Below are 21400 nucleotides of genomic sequence, written 5' to 3' on the forward strand. Positions count from 1 at the left end.
CCAATGTAACATGTCAAGGCCTAAAAGTCTACATGCATCTCATTGCTGCAATGTTACTATGCAAAGTTAGCAAAAAAGACATAAAAGCACACAAATTTGGTGATCTGGAGTTAAAATATGTTTCCTAGTGAAAAGCACTAGGGACAAAAGTGAAAATATCTGTCTATAAAGCCAGATGCCATGTTTGGCACAAGCCAAAAATGACCTTTGTCCTAAGAGCCTGATACCAATTATTAAAAATGGTGAAACCATTATAATAGTGAATCCATTATGGTTGATGGCTTTGCTGCTTTATTACTGTTCTTTCTTACATCACACTAATCATAAGTCAGCAGAACAGTGTACAAAATGATGCAGATGCAGGTCAGGAGCTTCAGTTAATGTTGACATCAAACACCAGAATGGGGAAGAAAGGAGATTTAAGTGACTTTGAATGTCACATGGTTGTTAGTGCCATGTGGGCTGGGATGAGTATTTCAGAAACTGCTGATTTACTGGGATTTTCATGTACAACCATCAGTACGGTTTACACAAGATGGGTTGAAAAAAAAAAAAAAAACATCCAATGAGTGGCGGGTCGTTTCCTGGGTGAAAATGCCGTGTCGGTGGCAGAATCAGAGAGGAATGACCAGACTGGTTCAAGCTGATAGAAAACAGTAACTCAAATAACCACTCATTACAACCAAGGTATACAGAAGAGCATCTCTGAATGCAAAACACATTGAACCTTGTAGCAGATGGGCTACAGCAGCAGAAGACCACATCGGGTGCCACTCCTGTCAGCTAAGAACAGGAAACTGTGGCTACACAGGCTCATCAATATTGGACAATGGAAAAACACTGCCAGGTCAGATGAGGATTTCCTGTTGCATTTTCAGATGGCATGGTCAGAATTTGGCATGAACATGAAAGCATGGATCCATCCTGCCTTGAATAAAGAATTCAGGCTGCTGCTGGTGGTGTAATGTGGGGGATATTTTATTGGCACACTTTGAGCCCCTTAGTACCAACTAAGTATCATTTAAATGCCACAGCCTACATCTCCTAATGATGATCCCTTAAGTCTACCCAGCTTCCAGTTGCTACTTCCAGCAGGACAGTGTGCCTTGTCCTGCAGCTTATACAAACTCAGACTGGTTTCTTGAATATGACAATGAGTTCACTGTAATCAAATGGCCTCCAGAGTCACCAGATCTCAATCCAATAGAACAGCTATGGGATGTGGTGGGAGGGGCCATTCGCGTCCTGAAGGTGTAACTGATACATCTGCAGCAACTTCATGCTGCTATCATGTCAACATGAACCAAAGTCATGAGGAATGTTTCAAAGCAACTTGTTGAATCTATGCCATGGAGAAATAAAGAATTAAGGCAGTACTGAAGGCAAAACCCAGTACTACCAAGGCATACCTAGTAAAGTATCCAGTGGGTGTATATTTCTTCTATTCAGGTTAGAATAACTTAATATTCGGATAAGCAGCGACTTTGTATAATACAAAAATCTTACTTGTTCTCTAATTTTGATCGCCACTGTACAGCAAAAACAAAAAGTTTCGGATTGTAAATTGCTTTGACAACACATATGCTTTACTGTACGCACGAGCAAAACAACATTGCCATATACTTTTAAAAATCTACTTGAAACATAATTCACCCAGAGTCAACCTGCAAGAGTCTTCATTATTACTGTATTCTTGGAAGCGAAGGTTTTCCTGAATGCACCAGCAGTCCGCCACAAAATAGATGTCGCGCAAACATATTGCGTTAAATACTTCTGCGTGACATTTAATGCAAGGCTATAAACACTAACTTTACAAAAAAAAAATAAAAAGACTTTTATACATGGGATCAGGAGAACTACACTAATTCACTAATTCTAAAATTATTTTGAAATAAAAAAGAGAATATAACATTACGAAGTAGAAAAATATATTTTTTGTTACACCTTCAGACAGGAACATAAAATCTTTTAATACAAAATAAGTAGCGGTATATTTAGCGTTATATCAAGTCCTCTAATTTAGTCAAGTTTATTAACCCGGGATACCTAATATAGCTACGATAATTTTAAGGTTAGTGGTATGTAGCTGCGCGGCTAACTATCGGCAACAAGGAAAACTGGACTATTCGCTATTAACCGTAAACTAGCATTGAGGGGGGAAAGCCTGACAGGTAACCGAAATGTAAATATACAATGTGTTTCGTATTTTACTGGTTTAAATAAAAGCGGACATTTTGTATGCGAACAAAACGCAACACCACCGCACACTTATGAAGCCCAGCAAGAGCGCTCAGGCTGCGGAGCCCTTCAGCCGAATGACGTAAAGGTAGCGCTCCATGGCGGAGAGGCCGCGCGCTCTGTCCTCTTCTCCTACATCTCCTTCTCCTCCTCCCTCACTCGCTCTCTCCTCCCTCGCCTGCGCTGTCAACGAGCCGCCTGATTGGTCGGGGCCTGGAAAAGGAGCGACCAGCACCAAGAATGTGCAGGCCGCAGCGTCTGTTTTTTGGAGGGGAAAATACAGCGTTTGGGATTAATATACAACGATAGTAGGGAAAACGTTTCCGCGGCTGGTGGGGGTGACTCACAGGGGAGAAAAGTTCCTCGGCACGGTAAGAATTTGTTGGGGAAACTGGGCTTGCATGACAAAGGCCCAGCTGACTGGCCTTGGGGCCTTGTCAAACAGCTTGGAAAAAAAACCGAGCGTGAAGAAATGGTTTTGGTGTACTTTTTATTGTACATTTGCAGATATTGCCATATATAATGGATGCGACATCTACTAAATGTATATGGCTGCAGCTAGAAACACACCTATTTTGAATTTAGCTCATTTATATCTATTTTATTTTACTCAGGGATGTACAAAATGGCGGAACACAAGACGGCCATCTGTGACAGCACTCAGCTAGCTAACTAGCTAGTTCTATTTATGTGCACACCGTATAGTCTCACAGTTTGAATGTCTTTCATAACCATGTCGTTGTATTGATTTATTGTCTGTCTGGTGTCCTGCACAACTTGTAGAGCATTTAAATGGTCTATGCTGTATTTTTTTTGAATGCTTTTCGATGGTTGTTTTTTTCGTTAAGTCTACAGATAATCTGACAAGGGAAGCAGCAATGTTTATTCAGTCAGCAGCGGCGATGAACGGTTGGGAGGTAATTATTATCAAAGCAAAGATTAAATTGGAAGTAGGCACTCTAATATTGTACTCATTGGAAATTAAATATGTAGGCGCTGTAAAATGCCTATTAGGAGATGTCATGTAAAGAATACGCCTAGGCGGGGAAAGTAAATTAGATACTGGTTTAGGCGTTTGCTGTTGGATGTTGTGCAGTTATACGCTACAACGACTGGTCATTATAACCAGGCTGGCCTCGTGACTTAGTTTTTTCTTTTTCTTAAAAAAAAAATCAAAGAAACGCCTCTACTATTTTCCTATTTGTAATAGTGTTATGAGATAAATCCACTCTGATTTGGTCCCGATCTTGCTTGCCACGATAGTAATTTCAGTTTTATAAAGAGGGCATATTGGATGCACGTGAACTAAAGTAGTAATACTTGGAGTAACCTGATGTTGTAAACATAAGCCGTCGGTAGTAATAAATAAGGCATGTTAATATTTTTTTTCTGCGGTTTAAAGGCGAAATTCTCTGCCAAGGTAGAAATCCGTGTTTAAATAAATATTTGTCACCTGTTGGCCTTGGACGTTTGATTGAGCAGAATGATTCATTGTGTTGTCACGTAAATAAAGACTCTCGTTTGACAGTGTTGCCATTTTTGCGTTCAGTGTTATGTTACAGTAAGTGGTGCGCCTTATTCTGACAATGCGCGGCAAACAAAATTAATAAGTGGAGTTTTTGATTATTTTGTAACTGTCATAAAATTTTATGTCGAGTATTGTGCTCATCAGGAGTGTTTTACACTTTACTCGCTATCTTGAAAAGCAAGATCTCGGCTGAATTTGACTTTCATACTTGTTCATATTTACAGTTTTTTTTTTCTTTTGATACCTGCCTGTATATGTTTTAAGATGCTACTGTATACTAATGTAATTTCGTGTGGGAATATTAATCTTTTTTTTTCTCCCCTGCTGATTACCCAGTTTGGTTTATGTTCTTAACTGTTTCTTCAGTGTAAAATATAATATAAGCTTGATAAAATTAAAAACTTGAAGGTGTATCTGTTGTCACCTTTTCAAAATAAATCTGGTATTAACATCCAAAGTAGCTGGTTTCCCAAACAAAGTTTTTAGTCACAGTGCACCATATGTAATGCATCGGTGAATACTTGTGACTTAGTATATTATTCATATTTTTTGTTACTTTGCACAGTCAATGCTAATGCCTGGATTGAAGAGACATTATAAAAAATAACAATGACAAACTCTGACTAACTGTGCAGGCAAAGAGGAACAATGGTTGTTCATCAGAGCTCGCTAAAAGGGACAGATGGACACTTACCACGGTAGTGCAACACCACCAAATACAGTATCAAACATGAGAACTCTGATTTTGCACTAGAACAAAAATTGTATCCAGGGTCAAGGTAGAAAGACACACAACAGTGCAAAGAGCACAAAACCTGTACATCTTAGCAGTAGAAACGAGTAGTATGGTCTGATGAATCACATTTCAGCCTCTTGTTCTACACATAGATGGGTTTACTCTTGGAGAAAGCCAGAGGATGCTGTATTGTTGTGAAAGTCATTAGGCTGGATGTTTGCTCTGAGTAGTCCTACAACCACTGAAGAATACAAAGTCAAGTTTTGCGTATTGGTGCACCCCATGGTGCAAACAGCACTCCATCAGAATGTTCAAATACGCAAGTTTAGCTCTGTGAACACCAGAATCAAGTTGGATTCCATGGCCTCCTCAGTCACCAGATCTACACATCAGTTAACCTGTGTGGAAAGTTCTGGGGTATTTAGAAATTTTCCTACTAATCAATCAATTAAAATAATTTATTAATCCCTAAGGAAATAATATGGTTACTGTTGCTCCAGGACAGTATGAAAATAGTCAAGCTAAAATACCAATACTAGATAATACTACTACACCCTTCTGGATGGAGGTTTTTTCAAGAATGGTCCAAGATACCACTACACACTGTTGAGGATAATGTATAACGCTGTTCAAAATATTGAAACTGTTTTGAAGGTAAAAGTGCACTGCCTATTAGATCCTTTATATTAATGAATTGTTTCTTTTCTTTTGGTTGGCCAGTAAAATAGATTGACCAAGTGAAAATGGTTTTTTTATTAAATTTTTTTTTACATTTGTTTTACATTCATTGCCAGAAAATCCAATATTCATGATTGTGTAGTCCTTTGAGAAATTGTGCGGTGTGCTACAAAATTAAGTTCCTTGTAGGGAGATGGATCTCTTTGTTAAGCATATCCAAGCATATCCATCTTCAAAGCTTGCTGCTTCCACAGTAATTATAAGACTAGGCTTGGGCAGTATTAATGTTATAGGATGTACTGCAATGTTTAGAAATTTTGGCAGTGTGTTTTTCCATTCCATCTTAAGAAGTAGCCTTGTTTGTTTTTGGAATGAAACTGGCAAACTCAAGCAACTGTTTGAGGTGATGTAGTTCACGTCTTGTGCTGCTAGAGTCAACTTGGAGTCTAGTTTGCAGCCACCGATCAGTTTTAGGGATGCAACAATACTGATACTAGTATCGGTATTGGGTCCAATACCAATGTACTCATGAGAATGCACCTATACCTATAACTGATACCATGTAATGATGTATGCTTATTGAGCAAAATAAATGGGACAAAATGTCTGCAGTGTGGAAGTACTTCAAAGTTAACAACAAAAACTGAAGCGTAGCAGACTGCAAACTGTACTCTGCTGAACTGTCTAGGTACAAAAATAAGTTCATACAACACACGTAATGAAAACATCGAAAAACCAATCATAAGAAAGCGCATGACAAAAATTTTCACAAGCAGCACTTTGCAACAACCCAGTGTGCAGTAAACAGTAGCACCAAGAGAGATAATGTCAAGCAACCCTTGTTCAATGAATGAACAGACGGTCTAACACAGTATATTTTAGCAAGATTTGCATTGTGGGTTGTGTTGTATTCTAAGTCAAGCTCTTTTATAAAAGCTAGGAGTTAGCCTTTATTATTCGCACACTGCTATAGACAATAGTGACACAGACGGAAGCCAAAGATTTACATGACACTCATGTAAATGCTCACAAAACCATATGCATTCCACTATAAAATGCAGCAATATGTGCGGAATACACACATTAAAATAATTACATGTAATATATGTAGGAGCGGTGCCACACAATGCATGCCGGTACCCTGGATCAAAGAGACGATCCTGCATAAAATGGTATGTTGCTACAGATACTAAAAAAACAAGAATCGACACAACCAGCACCCCACCTCCCCCTCCCCTGGCGAACAAGTTTTTACGCTTTTTAATGGATTATCCGTGTGTCATTTTTCACGCTTCCACATGAAAATTTAAATCTTTTTTTTTTTTTTTTTTTGCCCAGCCCAGCCCTAATTAGTATCCTTGAGTACCAGGCCTTGGCCGCGAATACATGGTTTATTTTTAAAACAGCGTTTTTCCTCCTCTGTTAACTAAAAAAAAATCCATCCATATGAACACGCTAAAATACACTGTGAAGAGCATGTCAAACCAACAGGTTGTGATATAACTCTAATCGGAAAGCCATGTTGGCCAATCAAAAGCCATATTACCAGTTCTGCTAGGCTAAAAGCAGCTAATGTGAACAGTGAACAGCGCATGCTCTGACGTCAGAGAAAGTCGACAACAGCGCACCGTCTGACACTACTTACAAGCCAAAAACTCTGTTTTTCCTGTCTACACATGGACACTGAAAATGAATTTTCTGAAAATCTTCACCCTGCCTGGGGTTTTACAAAAGCTCCATTTTCAGTGACATAAAATGCTGTTTCCATGTTAACTTTAACAATACAAAATTACTATAAGTACTCTAACTTTGTTTAAGGGAAAGGATAAAAAGGCTGAGCAAGTTGCAGCAGAAAGTAAATGCATCTGTAGGCAAATCACTTGGGTGATTTTATAAAATAATAAAAATAAATTTACAATGGTGAAGTAAAGCATACTTGCTGACCACTGTCTTTAGTGGACATCTGATGAAACCTCCTTACCTTGCCAAGTGTAGCCCACAGATGGTGCATCTGTGCAACGAGAGCAGCATCCGAGCAAATATTCACCATGGGGAACGTGGTCTTCACACAGCACTCTAAAGCCAGACAAAGTGCACATGTGCACAAAGTCCTTGTTTCTAGTTTAAATAAATAAAGGTTGACTGGTATTTTAAATATGTTAAACTAAATGACAGGCGCATTGTACTCATTCGCTTGATTTCTGTTCAAATTGTTCAAAATGGTTTTTGTTGTGTTTCGTTTTGTAATTGTAGCCATTCATTTAAGTTAATTCAATTAAACTATTTTGCTAAATGCCTGTACCTTTCATTTAGATTGTTTAAATTTGATTGTTTTGTTACAATTGTTCTTGTACAAATATTTAATACTTTAAACTTGTACTCTCATTCAGTAAATTTGTAATGATTTGACTAATGAAAAAGAGCATTTCAGGCAATTATTATACTTGGAAACGACCTCCCTCCCCCTATTGTGTGCCATGGTGTAATGTCTAGAGGTTATGACAGTATGAAAAAAATAGATATGATCTAACCCTAGATATGACGCGTACTTAGAAGATGAGGACCTAAATTAACACTACTGAATATTTTTTGGTTAAATGGCTAGAGAATTGTAGTAAATTAATAAAATGCGTAACGAAAAACAAACGAAAGCAGAAAGTTTCCTTCAAATACTCTAGGCAATTTAACAAAACTTCTTACATTATAGGGAAAGAGCTAAAATATTCAAACCTTAAACATTGGAACAAAATATTTCTACACCTCTGTAAATGTGAGGATTGAGATGTGCAAGAACATTTTCCATTTATTCCAGGGGCATTTCTTACCTCAACACAGAGCTGTCATTGATAAAGGTAGCGGCTAAACACAAAGAAAATAAAATTCTTCTCCCTTAGGTTCCTTTTCTCCTTGATGGAAGAGAAAAACCCAAACTCTTTGATCCTGGTTTGTTTGAGAAAATTACAACAAATGTGAAGGTTAGTGCATGATGGAATTTAATTTTATGCCGAATTTGTACTATGCATGACTATGATGAACATTTTGTAATGCCTTGAAGGAACTTCAATTATATCTTGTTTTCCATGAAACACACAATTAGTCAGTGTTATATCATTATTTCAGGTAAATTCATATTTTCATTTGAATGCGTAGCCAGGGTGATTTTGCTGTTAGTCATTAAAGGTGCTGTGATTTGACATAGTTTGCCATTATTCTTTTTCCCCCTTTTCTGAAGATTTTTGAAAATAACACATAATGGACCAAGGTGGCGGCATCTTGGAGTTTCAGTTGCAAGATGCAAAAATGCCTCACACAATGATAATGCAAGACTTTGGTATGTAGATCAGGCGAAATCCATTCCAGACTAAATATTTGTAGAAGTTGAAAATTTAATCTAACGTAAAACACTGACTGTTAAACAATTTGGAACTTGGAATGTATGCTGCTGTGGTGTTCCAATTATTTTTCAAATATTCAAAAACATGGTTTGACTGGGGATTTGGTCTTTTGAATATCTTATCCAAATGTTTTATGTTTATCTGTGTCGTTTTGTTGTCATTTGCGAGTGATGTCATCCAGCAAACTTTTGTTACTTAATAACATTAGCTTTTCGACATTTCAGTGGCTGGCATGGGGGGTATGGCACACATCGATGGTGACCACATCGTGGTGTCAGTCCCGGAGGCAGTGCTGGTGTCGGATGTGATCACAAGCGAGGACATCACACTAGAAGATGATCTGGAGGCAGAGGTGGTTGAGGAACCAGACACCCCCCCCGACGAAATGGTGAATGCTGATGGTATGGTTGTGTCAGAGTCTGCTCTTGGTGCTGAAGTGGCCATCGAAGAGGACCTGGACTCTGATCACCACGTAATCACTGCCGACCTCATCGAAGAGTCTGTTAATGTCCCGGATCAAGTCTTTGAAATGGTGTCAGAAGAGGTGATGGTTTCCAACTGTGACTTGGAAACAGTCGTCCAGACTCATCAGGGTATACCAGCTTCTACAGTCAACCTTAAGGCAGAGGATGAGGATGAAAAGAGACCCTCTGAGGACTACCTGATGATCTCCTGTGAGTTTACCGGTTCCCAGTTATTCAATGCGGTTTTCTCAATTTTTGAGTGTTTTCTCCTTTTATTGGACTTAAGAAGCTAGATTGAATGACCAGTGTAACAGGTCAGACCAGACAACTTAGCGAGAAAATTTAAGGTCTTTCTAAGAAATATTTGGCTTCTTAAAAGTTTGCTACACAGTAAAATTATGGAAAAAAAAAACTAAAGACGCCTCATATTGTTTTCTCAACAACCATTTCTCATTTAGCCTTATATAACCTAAAATAATACGAGGAAAAATCTACATATGTATCAGAATAATAAGATTATCATTTTATTAGATTAATACATGAACCACATCAAAGAAAATCCACCTGTCGGTCTTTAGAAAATTAGCTTTGTTCAGTTTTTACTTTAATATCATTTTTTAGATGTACTGCTTTACAAACAATTGTTAAGGTGTTTGCTTAATTTTCTTAATACTGTTTCAGCAAACATTTTTAGTAAGCAGTTTTTATACAATTTTTGAATATTTTAGGACAGCTTGGTATATTTTCTGGCATACGACTATATTATTTGGTACTGTGAATTCTAATATATTGATAAATAGTTTTATCTCATAAGTGGCCAGGTATTAGGTATACCTGCCTATTAAAGCGAGCACCCTGTTCCTCCATATAGCACTGTGGCTGCAGCTGATTATGTAATATATATACAGAGTGAAGAGGATCACTTATTGTTTGGCTAATCATTGTGATAGCTAAGATGCACAATGCATGATTGTCATATGCTGTTACTGGCACCAAACGTTGTGGTTTCAGCATCTCGGAAACAGTCACCTTCCAGGGATTAAAATCATCTAATGGTGAAATAAACAAAAAATCTGCAGTCAATGACATTTCTCTGGGCAAAGCCGCGTTGTTAATGACATAAGAATGACCAAATTTATTAAAGTTAACAAGGGCACAGGTGCAAAAATAACAGCGCAGTGCAGAAAAGCTTCTCTAAGCACGCTACTACTCTGAACTTGTCCACCCTTGAAGCAGCTCTGGAGATAAAATGTGACTGAGAGTATGTTGCGTATTGTAAAAGTGATCTGTGCTATCTGAAACTATTAATGTTCTCCCTATTCTACAGTCACCGACATTTAGTCATTAGATTAATGAATAATCATGGATCTGAAATCTCAGTGTCTGAGATGCACAATCCTTCAGGTTAGGGCTAGTCTATGTATAACAATAAAAATTGTGATCATGAACATTCATGTCTTCATCAGTTTGAATATTTTATCGTGATATAACGCTTGTTTTCTCGCATAATTAATAATGCACTTGTTTTACATGAATAACTATTACTAAAATTACTGTGGGCATCATAAAAACTTAAAACCAAGCTGTCATATTTTACTTCTTTTTGCATATGAACTTTATAATGTGGTAAATATCGGCATTGGGAAAATGTCTGAAAATATTGTGATATTTTTGTGGCATATTGCCCAGCCCTAGCCAATCCCATTCTCTGGAATGAACGGTATAGCAGTCGGAGATATAACCTAGTAAGAAAGTGTACTGTTGGTGTTTTCTAGTGTTACGCCCTATGACGACTTTTGTGGGATTTATTTATTTAGAATATAAATTTTTACCTTCCCCCTACTTGTAAATAATTCTTTGTTGTTACATTTCCACATTAAACTGATATGCTTGTGATAGTATGGAAGAGACATGTTGGTTTTTGTTTCCACAGTGGACGAAGTTGGGGAGAAACTTGATATAGGGAATGCTCCTCTGAAGATAAGTACAGAGGAGACACAAGATGAGGGCTCCAAAGGAGATGGCTATGGCTCTGAGGTCATTAAGGTGTACATCTTCAAAGCAGAAGCTGATGATGATGTGGATATAGGTAAAGAACTTTGTTTTATAAATGTGCTTTTCTACCTTTTAATGTCCATCAAAGCACTTTCCTGAGATAAAGATTAAAGTAGACAATTATTCAATTATATTTAAGTTCTGTCATTGTTCCTCAAGATCAAAAGTGAAATTTCAGGTGTGTGAGTTCTGAACATTTTAAGCACCAATAGATGACTACTTATCAAAAAAGGAAGCCATACATTTTTAGATTTACAATTGATTTGCTTTTTTAAAGCTTTTTTTCATTACTAAGAGACCGCTAATCCGCTTTGTGTGATTTGTGTAACCCTTTCTGTCGAGGAAACAAGCTGTTCCCTAAAGTCCTGCCCTGGTTATAACCTTAATTTTAAAAGCCCCAAAGATATGAGCTGAGAGCAAGAAGCGTAAACACTTGTGGTATTGTCACTCCAGGTGGAACAGAGGTTGTAACAGAGAGTGACTTTCCAAATGGCCATGCTGGACTGGAGCAGGGTGGTGTTGGGAGACCTCAAAGAGAGAAGATGGTCTACATGGCAGTAAGAGACACTTCCCAGGGAGATGAGGACCTGAGTGAGTGCTGTTTACATATTTGCTGAATTATGAGAACTATAAATGTTAATTAAATTTAATAATTTTTCTTGAAATTAAACATGCCTGAAGCATGAATTTGTGAGTTTCTCCTGCTGATGTATTCCAAACCAATTTAATATTTTGTCTTGTAAGTGCATTTAAATTTTATGTGGTTAATTGACATCAACATAACTAACTTGTTAAACCAGTCAAGGTTTCCTCTTTGTATGCTATATATCAGAACACATTTTAAGTAATATTGTAAGTTTTGTCAAAAATAAAAGTATATGGCTGTAGCCCAGTATGTACTGTGAAGATCAAGTGGCAGCTTACATATAAAAGCACTTGGTAATGCATCCAGGAAGCAGTTTTACTGGATTGTCATTCAAAATGAAATATTAAAAAGGCATTAAAAAGTTTTTGCAGGTTGCCCCACAAACTCCAATAGAGAATGTAGTTGGGATGGACAGAAGGCTATTGTTTGGCCTTAACATAGATATAACCGGAATCATCTGCTAAATGCATTGAATTGCTAATAGCTGATTTGAATATTGAAATATTGCCATTTTTGCACATCTTGATATTTGATGAAACTATGTTGTACATCTCTGTTGTATGGCAGTTCATTGCTGGCACAAAATCATTTAGATTCTCTTTTTAAAAGGATAACACAAAACAGTAATTCTTATTTAACATTTGAACGAGGTCTTGGAATGACCATGCTAAAATCCAGACCTCATCTTCATTGAGATGCTGTGGCAGGATCTTAAAAGAGCCATACATAAACGAATGACCTCAAACTTCAATTAACTGAAGCAATGTTGTAAGAATTTGCCAAAAAAATGAATGTTTTGTTTCATTGAGTTCCCCCAGTGAAAATACAAAACAGTCAAATTTAATGTCAGAAGATAGCAGTCGGAAAGGAGAAGTTAACTTTTTCCACAGTATAAGACAAAATTCAGTGAGCTTGTTCTGTTTAAGTATTTGATTGTTGAAGTACTTGGCTGGCGGGATTTAGTATTCAGTGTATTATTAATGTAATAGTTTAGATTTAACACTGTACATGTAAGGAAAGTAAGCACTAGATCTGAAAACCTGAAGGCCTCGAACTGTTGGAATTTTTAAATATATTTTAAGCAGTATTACAGCTCCATCATGACCTCTGATGTCCTCTAGTTTCAACTCCTGCAAGGCATGAGAGGTCAGCCACCCCCCCAGTCTTGGAATTAAACCTGCAAACATTTATCTTTATACAGATTCTGCAGAGATTACTGATGAGGTATACATGGAAGTGATTGTGGGGGAAGAGGATGCTCCTGCTATCAAAGAGGCACTGGAAGAACCACCTGTCAACAAGACATTCGTCCCCGTAGCCTGGGCTGCCGCATATGGTAAGCTGAGTCCATCTCCTCGGCTTCCTCAGCCAGCAACATGTCAGGTGTTTCATGGTGGTAAAGTGGAGAAACCACCGTTGATAAAAATAAATATCACAATTTAATGTATTATTTCTTTACTTAAAGGCTTCATGTTTGCTTGAAAATCCCTTAGGATTCCCCTTAAACAGGTCGAGAACGTAAAGAAAGTATTTCTTCAGATTGCAAGTGGACACCCTAATTGCTGGCAGTTATGACTGCATGTGCTTGCATTCCATGCAGTGGTGACCAAGCTGATAAAATGAGACATTTTATAATATGCAAAGTCACAGCTTATCCACATTAAAAGTTATTCTAACATGAAAATATGTATTTTAATCATATTTCATCAGTGAAAGCTATATCACATCACAAAATACATGGTTTAAAAAAGAAATCTGAAGGCCAGAGTGATTTTTTTAATACTTGACAGTTTTTGGATCTAATTTGAAATATTAGATAAGATACCAATCTGTGCTGGCAACACTGGTAGGCATTTAGCAAGATAATGGACCTCTCCAAGGGGCTAAAACCCTGCCAGGCTGTTCAGCTTACAGGATGACCCTCTTGGCCACTGTAAGAGAAGTTAGAAGTTAGAGCTTCATTTGTCAAATATGTACGTGGTGCAATAAAACAAAGTCGTTTAAGTCCAAATAGAGCTGATTGCCCACATATCATTAACACACAAGTGAACAAGATGATAGGGAAACTTTCTTGGGGGATCTGTTCAGCAGCTGGAATGGCTCATCAAATTAGTTCTAGGCAGGGCAAGAACCTGTGTTGATGGGATCTCGTCATGTGGGACAACATGGACTTGGAGCCCACTCTGGTGACCAAGCCCCTCATCAGCAAGGAGATTGAGAGGGCTAGACTAGCCCTTTGCTGAGGAGCCTGTTGTGCGGACTGAGGTGAACTGATCCAAAGTTAATTTCAGTGATGAAAGCAAGTTTAATTTAGTTGGTTCAGATGGGAAACATTATTTGTGGCGTTGAATTGAAGAAAGACTCCACCAAAAGTGGGTGAAGAAGTCAGAAAAGCTGGGAGGGGTACGATGTATAACCATTGTATGTGGTTATATTCTCTGCTGCTATAGTCAAGCCTGTCATATGGCTACATTGTAAGGTGAATGCTAATAAACCTCCTTCAGCAAGATTTAAATGATAAATGGACGGCATTTATATAGCGCCTTTCTACTACGCAAAGCGCTTTACATTTCATGCCTCACATTCACACACCGGTGGCAGAGGCTGCCATGCAAGGTGCCAACCTGCTCACCGGGAGCAGTTTGGGGCTCAGTGTCTTGTTCAAGGACACTTTGATGGGGTCAGGAAGAACCAGGGCTCGAACCGGCAACCCTCCGGTTGCCGAACGACAGCACTACCTCCTGCGCCACCATCTTCCCCGTGGTTCCTGCCCTATTCACCCACTCAGCCAGTCATTTTTATATAACGTCCATACCCCATTGCAAAACAGGTGAAGCAATTCCTCAAAGCTGAGAACATCAAGGTGATGATATGGCCAGCCCAGCGTCCTGATCTGAACCCTATCAAGAAGGTAATTGGTGACAAAATTATGGAAAACAAACCCTCTACAGTGACTGAACTGTGGAAGAAACTGGAATACGAAAAACAAGTCGGAGCAGTGTGAGAAATTGGTTATGCCTTGGGCGTAGATGTGCCAGTCATTGAAAGCAGGCTTCCTAATAATTTCTGAAAGTTGTAACCGTCAAAAAAAGTTGACAGAATTCATTTGTCGACGACTTCTACAAAACATTGTCAAAACATGACTAATTTTGGTCATGTCTTCTTCAGATTTCTTGTTTAAACCATTTATTTTGTGACTTGGCATATCTTACACTGATGAAATATGATTCAGATGCATGCCTTCAATTCATGTTAGAATAACTTTGAATTCCGACTGTTACAAAAACACCTTGTTCTCTAATTTTGATTGCTACTGTATGGTCCACTGGATGGCAATGCTTCAGGTGGTGAAATGCTTTTGCAGAATTTCCCGTTGTAGTTGGCATGAGTTTTCGGTGGTTTTCAATACACAGAACCAGTCTGTTAGGTCTCGGAGCCAGTAAGTATGTACCAAGCACACATCAGCCAACTGAACTATCAAGCATTATTCCTTATCAACATATTATCAAGGTTTCTCCTTTAAATTTTATATAATGATAAGTAGAGAGATCTTCTCTCACCCAGTCCTGTTTTCTATGGATACTTGGTGCCATGAAAAGGTATTTACATGTTGGAATTTTGGCTCATGGGAAATGTACGATAATTGAAACGTATAAAAGAATTATTATTAATCTTCAATGCTTTTCTTCGAAACTACTAAGATTTAAATATTCGTTACTTTTTCCAAAAAAAAAAAAACCCCGTACTTGCTTCATAGGTAACAGTTTGGAGCCAAGGCTGGAGAACAAAAACAGACCAGCTACTCAGTACCTTCAGATATGTGACAGCCTTAGCACTAGCAGAGCTCTCAAGCAAAGGACCAAAAAGAAGAAGAAGGGAGAGACTCGCCATTTCCAGACGGGTATGTGATATTCCTTTTGTAGTATTTCACTTGTAGTACTCTTAATGCTCGTCTGTCATCTCATTGTTGTCATAACCTTGCATATATAGCCTGTTTTTGACTCGCTTCCCCATAGATTTCTGAATCTAAGGGAATCTCTTTCTTTTATACCCTTGTCTCTGTTCGTAAATTTAGCTGTAATCATTGGCCCAGATGGACAGCCTTTGACGGTCTACCCGTGTCATATTTGTGGGAAGAAGTTCAAATCGCGAGGTTTCCTGAAGCGCCACATGAAAAACCATCCTGACCATATGTTCAAGAAGAAGTACCAGTGCACAGACTGTGACTTTACCACCAACAAGAAGGTGAGCTTCCATAACCACCTGGAGAGCCACAAACTAATCATCAAGAGCGAGAAGGTCCCTGAGTTCACAGAATACACACGGCGCTACTGTGAGGCTAGCCCTCTCAGTTCGAACAAGCTCATTTTGCGAGACCGGGAGCCCAAGCTCCACAAATGCAAGTACTGTGACTACGAGACAGCTGAACAGGGCCTACTAAACCGGCACTTGTTGGCTGTGCATAGCAAAACCTTTGCCCACGTGTGTGTGGAGTGCGGTAAAGGCTTTCGGCATCCGTCTGAGCTGAAGAAACACATGCGGACACATACAGGTGAGAAGCCGTATCAGTGCCAGCATTGTGAGTTTCGCTGTGCCGATCAATCGAACTTAAAGACTCATATCAAGAGCAAGCATGGAAGTGACCTGCCATTCAAGTGTGGCCACTGCTCCCAGGCCTTTGCCGATGACAAGGAGCTGCGGAAGCATACAGAGATTTTTCAGGGACACAAGACTCATCAATGTCCGCACTGTGACCACAAGAGCACAAACTCCAGTGACCTTAAGAGGCACATCATCTCCGTTCACACTAAAGACTTTCCACACAAGTGTGACGTCTGTGAAAAGGGCTTCCACAGGCCTTCTGAGCTCAAGAAGCACGCAGAGACGCATAAGGGCAGCAGGGTGCACCAGTGCCGACACTGTGACTTCAAGATCTCTGACCCCTTTACTCTTAGCCGGCACATCTTGTCAGTCCACACCAAGGACCTGCCGTTCAAGTGCAAGCGTTGCAAGCGGGGCTTCCGTCATCAAAATGAACTGAAGAAGCACATGAAGACACACAGTGGCAGGAAGGTGTACCAGTGCCAGTATTGCGAATATAACACTACAGATGCCTCAGGTTTTAAACGTCATGTCATATCCATTCACACCAAAGACTATCCCCACCGGTGTGATTACTGCAAGAAGGGTTTCCGTAGGCCCTCGGAGAAAAAACAGCATGTTATAAGGCATCACAAAGAAGTGTTGATGTAATGTTAATCACTCCCCCCCGATCACTGTGTAAAAAGCCCTTTTCACAGTATAGTAGAGACATGTATTTATATAACTATACAGAACTATTCTACTTTTTATTGATAATTCTCACCATACATTTGCAAATGGTAAAGATAAAGAAACGGGTTATAAATTATGGTGAGGGGTTACGTCATGATGTCGTCTTCACTTTTGTTTGCATCAGTTTGCTCTAAAAATGTCTCGTCAGATTTCAAGGGTTTTTTTTTTCTTCCTTTAACGGCTATTATGTTCAGATAATACACCGTGTAAGTGTAATGTCTACATTGGAGTTCTGCTATAAATCTACTAAATCAGCGTCTGTTACATCTTCATTGTTTAAGGGTGCATTTGTTATCCCATCCTCGAGACCCAATGAACGACTGATGTTGATACCTTAGCATTTGCAAGTTTATTTTCTTTTTTTTTTTAGGGGGGAGGGGGGGTCAAATGGAGATTAATGGAGAAAAACACCCCAATATATTAACTGCTGTCCAAAAAGGTTCCTTTGTGATAGAGATGATTGCCACATCTGGAGTAGTAGGTCGTTCAAGGGTCAGTAGTCCCCTGTAGCAATTTAGCACTTGATGGATAACACTAGCAATTAAATTCACTTACAAAATGTCTTTATAAGCATGTATTTTTGCACATATTACCCATAATCTTTTATGTCAGGAGCACATGCATGTTCACACCTTCAATTTTTACTGCAGGTTCTGTAATGCGTTCATGCACTGTTATATATGCCATAAATACTTTATTTCCAGTTATAATCTGTTCGTTATCCTTCTGATCATTGCAGTTTGTGATTAGCAAGTTATGATGTGTCAAAATAATGCTAAATTATTTTCAAATTCAATTATTATTTACAGCTAATGAACCCATTGACAGTAACCAAGCGGGCGGGTTTTAATTTTTATCGTAATCTTTACTATTGATATTTTCTCTGGTGAAGCTAGCTGTACGATGAGAAGTGTCATTTTCAGTGTTGGTGAGTTTTTGGCACCCACTTGACCCTCAGGTTTTCGGCATTGTGAATATTCGAATGTTTAGTCCACTTCGATGTACTACACAATACTGCTCGTCTGATCATTCTACTGGCACCTGTGTCGTGTGCTGTTATTGTCGATGCCCTTATAGTATAGTACTTACTGCTTCTTTCTTTAATCATTTCTGTAATGTTCCCACTGTACCCCTCACCTTAGAGTTGTGATATGTGAGGAAAAGGCCTAAAAAACTCCTGATGTTAGATCTGTGACCCACCTCCAATACTATTTACCGGACAAATCAGCCTGTCTTCTTGACTGAACCCTCAATTGCTACAAAAACACAGTGTTGAATATCTTAGTAGCACTAAGTGGTGAAATCGGTGTATTGACATATTTGCTCATTCAGATTTTTATACTTTTATTTTTTTTTAACATTTAAATGTTTTACAATAAACTGCAGATGTACCCTACCTTACAATCTCATTTTATTTAATATAAATTCAATATAAACTATGTTTTCCTTCCTGTATTGTGCAAATACATTTAGTTAAATTAATTTATTGTGCAGTGGAAGACGAAAATATGGGATCGATGTTGTTCTCGGGAGTTTTGACTAATGTTGGAAATTAAGTTCTCATGACAATATCCCTTAGGCAGCTGTATGGAAATTGGAAACTGTGATTTTTTTTTCCTAAGTAGCTAGCTCCTGTGTTTGACCACTGAAAACAGAAGGTGATAAATGCCCCCCCCACACTAATGTATTCATGTTATACATAGGTGGTAAAATCTTTTTGTGGAAACGCAACACATGCAATTTTATATGGTCACATAATTGTCACTGTAGGCATAAGAATAAACAATTTCATTTTTTTAATGCTACTAATAATTTGTGATGCTCATTTTACATTTAAAATTATCAACATGGAAGGGATGCGCTAATATGTATGCTACAATAATTGAACGGGGCTGTAGCCCTCTACTCAATAATGACCCCTGGGTGCGCGGAGACTTCAGCCTGGATCTGAGTAAGACGGAGCAGTGAAACTTGCTTGTGAAAAGTCTCTGGAACACAGATTGGTGAAGTAAGTATACTAGAGACAAGTGTTTGTTTCTACTAAATAAATGGTACTAAATAAGGCTCTAAATAAGTAACTTTGTTCTAACAAAATCTGTAAAACCGCCTTGTACTATTGTGTAATAATACCTATTATTGCAGGTTCATGGCAGACGGGGGCATATGCCCAAGAGAAACTTAATGTCTTGGCGCAGCAGTTTTCACTTAATTTTACTATAAATGACTATTCCAGAATTACGTGTATGTGTTCCTGGGTGTGTCAGTTCAGGAAGTTATGCTATGGACAGATAGTAATAAAGAAGTAAACAAATTTGTACATGTAGGTACTTGTACGTCTGCTTGATATTTTCCAATGCATTATATATCCACAGATTGTTAGTCTAAAAATAGTTTTTCAAAATTTGGCAAAATGTTTTTTTTTTTTTTTTTTTTTTGTTATTAGGTTACGTCTCATAACATAATCCCTAAGACAAATTCTTCATACCTGTATAAGCAGAGTATAGCTTTACTATGATTTGTATAATGCATTTGTGCAGATTAGAAATAAGTATAACAGCAGGCCACAATTGTTCTGTCGATTTTGATTGAGCAGTTTTCCATAAACTGCAAGTCAGAGGGGCTGCCTTTCTGTGGGATTTCTGGGATAATGGTGTTTCTACTATAAAATCTTGAGAATAACACTGTTGATCTCTAGAAAGGATTGGTGCCTCCCAACAACTTTCCTAATTGGAAGATTTCTCCAACCTTTTTAGATACACAATTCTTTTCCGATGTGAGCTTTTCAGAGAGAAGCCTGACCTGTCTGGGCTGCTGCAAAGAGCCAGATATGCTCCCTGCTAAGATTTCTCCCACACACACTGGTGTTATTTTGCCTTTGCTTTTAAAAAAGTGCAGCAACACTAATACATTAATGATTAACTTAATCTATGCACAATGAGAAAAATATGAAAAAAAGATCATTACATAAAGTCAGGTAAAAAGATTTCTGTATTTTGTTGTCTGGGTCTTCTATAGTCGTATTTAATTTGCAAATCATATGGATTTTAATATGGATCCTTGACCTTTTCTTAGAGAATATCATAGGACTGATGTGGCTGGTGTGAAGTATAGCTGAAAAAATAATGGAAAAAAAATTAATAAATTGCGTACACTTCCAGGTCGGTTTTTGACTTGGAACAGCTAAAACTTACTTGAGGAGCTTTAATGTTGTATTCCATAGAAATTTGTGGTATATTTGAATGAGCTGAATGTTACCGCTTTGTCAGAAGTAGTTATGTTAGCTGATGAATTTGCCGCAATGCATAAAATTGTGTTAGCTTCCCTTCTGCCACGAAGAAACCACGCTCCAAGGGCTAGTTCCTCTGCCTTTACGTCCACACATGCAGCTTTGTCTAAAGCCTCTTACAAACCTCCGGCTGAGATCGTGTCGTGTTTTTATTGCCATGTACCAGGGCACCATATCAATGCTTGCCCAGCTTTAAGATGCAAGATGGCCAGGCAGGCTGCTGCACCCAAAAAACCTGGGCAGTCAAGACAAATTCGGTCCTTAAAATGTATCCTTTGTGTACTTATTGTTTGGAATCTGAGAAGAACTGGGAAGATAGAGTCGGCGGTTTTAGCCCCACTGAACTTCTTTGGGCAAACTTCGTGAACCCTTTCATGCATGGTGTCCAGTGTAGTGGTCAGCTATTTAAATTCAATCATCTTCTTTATGAATTGGGTTTAAACCATAAGACCTGCATAGGCCTCTTTCTTACTCTTTTTTTGGATGTTACCCCATATGGACATGAGTGTGAAAGCTGATGGTAACTACGATCCCTGCGTTGAACCTGCTTAGAAAGACAAGATGGCAGATGCAACACTGCTGGGATTTCTGTACAGTCTATAATCCAAGCTTTCTGCGGGTAAGAAAAATATGGACATAAACCTGAATGCCTATGGAACACTATGCATGTTGCTCTTTTGAAACACAGTTAGAGTGAAGCCCGATGTCCTGCCATTAATCCAGGGCCCCAGAATATTTTGTGTCCAGCAGAGATGTGACTGTCCTACCACTGCCGGGGCTCAAACTAGCAACTGACTGACCACAGATAGCTAACCCACCGAGCCGCGCGTCGCCACCAAGACAAACCCCTCTGCTTATGATCAGCTCTGTCCCAGTAATTATCAGCTTCTCCAGACCTGTGTAATTCCTATTATGTTTTACATATTATATATTTGGGACCTCAAATCTTGAGATCTTTTACCGTAATGAAACCAATAATGTATTATGTTTCAGAAAATTGCTCCATAAATAGTTACACACGGTAGATTATCCTACTTGCA

General features: G+C 38.5%; 1 protein-coding gene across 4 annotated transcripts; it reads left to right on the top strand.

Moving 5' to 3' along the window:
* The first annotated feature begins 1965 nt into the window (after positions 1–1965).
* LOC125712689 (zinc finger protein 711-like) lies at positions 1966–18470 on the top strand. Of its 4 annotated transcripts, none has more exons than XM_048983007.1 (10): positions 1966–2609; positions 2853–3155; positions 8075–8155; positions 8413–8511; positions 8800–9249; positions 10973–11128; positions 11548–11685; positions 12942–13076; positions 15498–15641; positions 15816–18470. In XM_048983007.1, the coding sequence occupies exons 4-10, from the start codon at positions 8433–8435 to the stop codon at positions 16991–16993; spliced, it is 2280 nt and encodes a 759-aa protein (XP_048838964.1). In that variant the 5' UTR covers positions 1966–2609; positions 2853–3155; positions 8075–8155; positions 8413–8432; the 3' UTR covers positions 16994–18470. The 4 variants fall into 4 exon arrangements, with proteins under 4 accessions (XP_048838964.1, XP_048838966.1, XP_048838967.1 ...); XM_048983009.1 differs by having other exon boundaries at positions 3087–3155; XM_048983010.1 differs by having other exon boundaries at positions 3094–3155.
* Positions 18471–21400: the final 2930 nt, after the last annotated feature.

This window comes from Brienomyrus brachyistius, chromosome 18 (genome assembly GCF_023856365.1).
Source record: "Brienomyrus brachyistius isolate T26 chromosome 18, BBRACH_0.4, whole genome shotgun sequence".
Taxonomy (NCBI): Eukaryota; Metazoa; Chordata; class Actinopteri; order Osteoglossiformes; family Mormyridae; genus Brienomyrus; species Brienomyrus brachyistius.

Coding starts and splice junctions, on each gene's coding strand:
- LOC125712689 (XM_048983007.1), top strand. CDS start 8,433: ATGGACCAAGGTGGCGGCATCTTGGAGTTTCAGTTGCAAGATGCAAAA. Junction 8,512..8,799: donor AATGATAATGCAAGACTTTG/GTATGTAGATCA, acceptor TCGACATTTCAG/TGGCTGGCATGGGGGGTATG. Junction 11,686..12,941: donor CCAGGGAGATGAGGACCTGA/GTGAGTGCTGTT, acceptor ATCTTTATACAG/ATTCTGCAGAGATTACTGAT.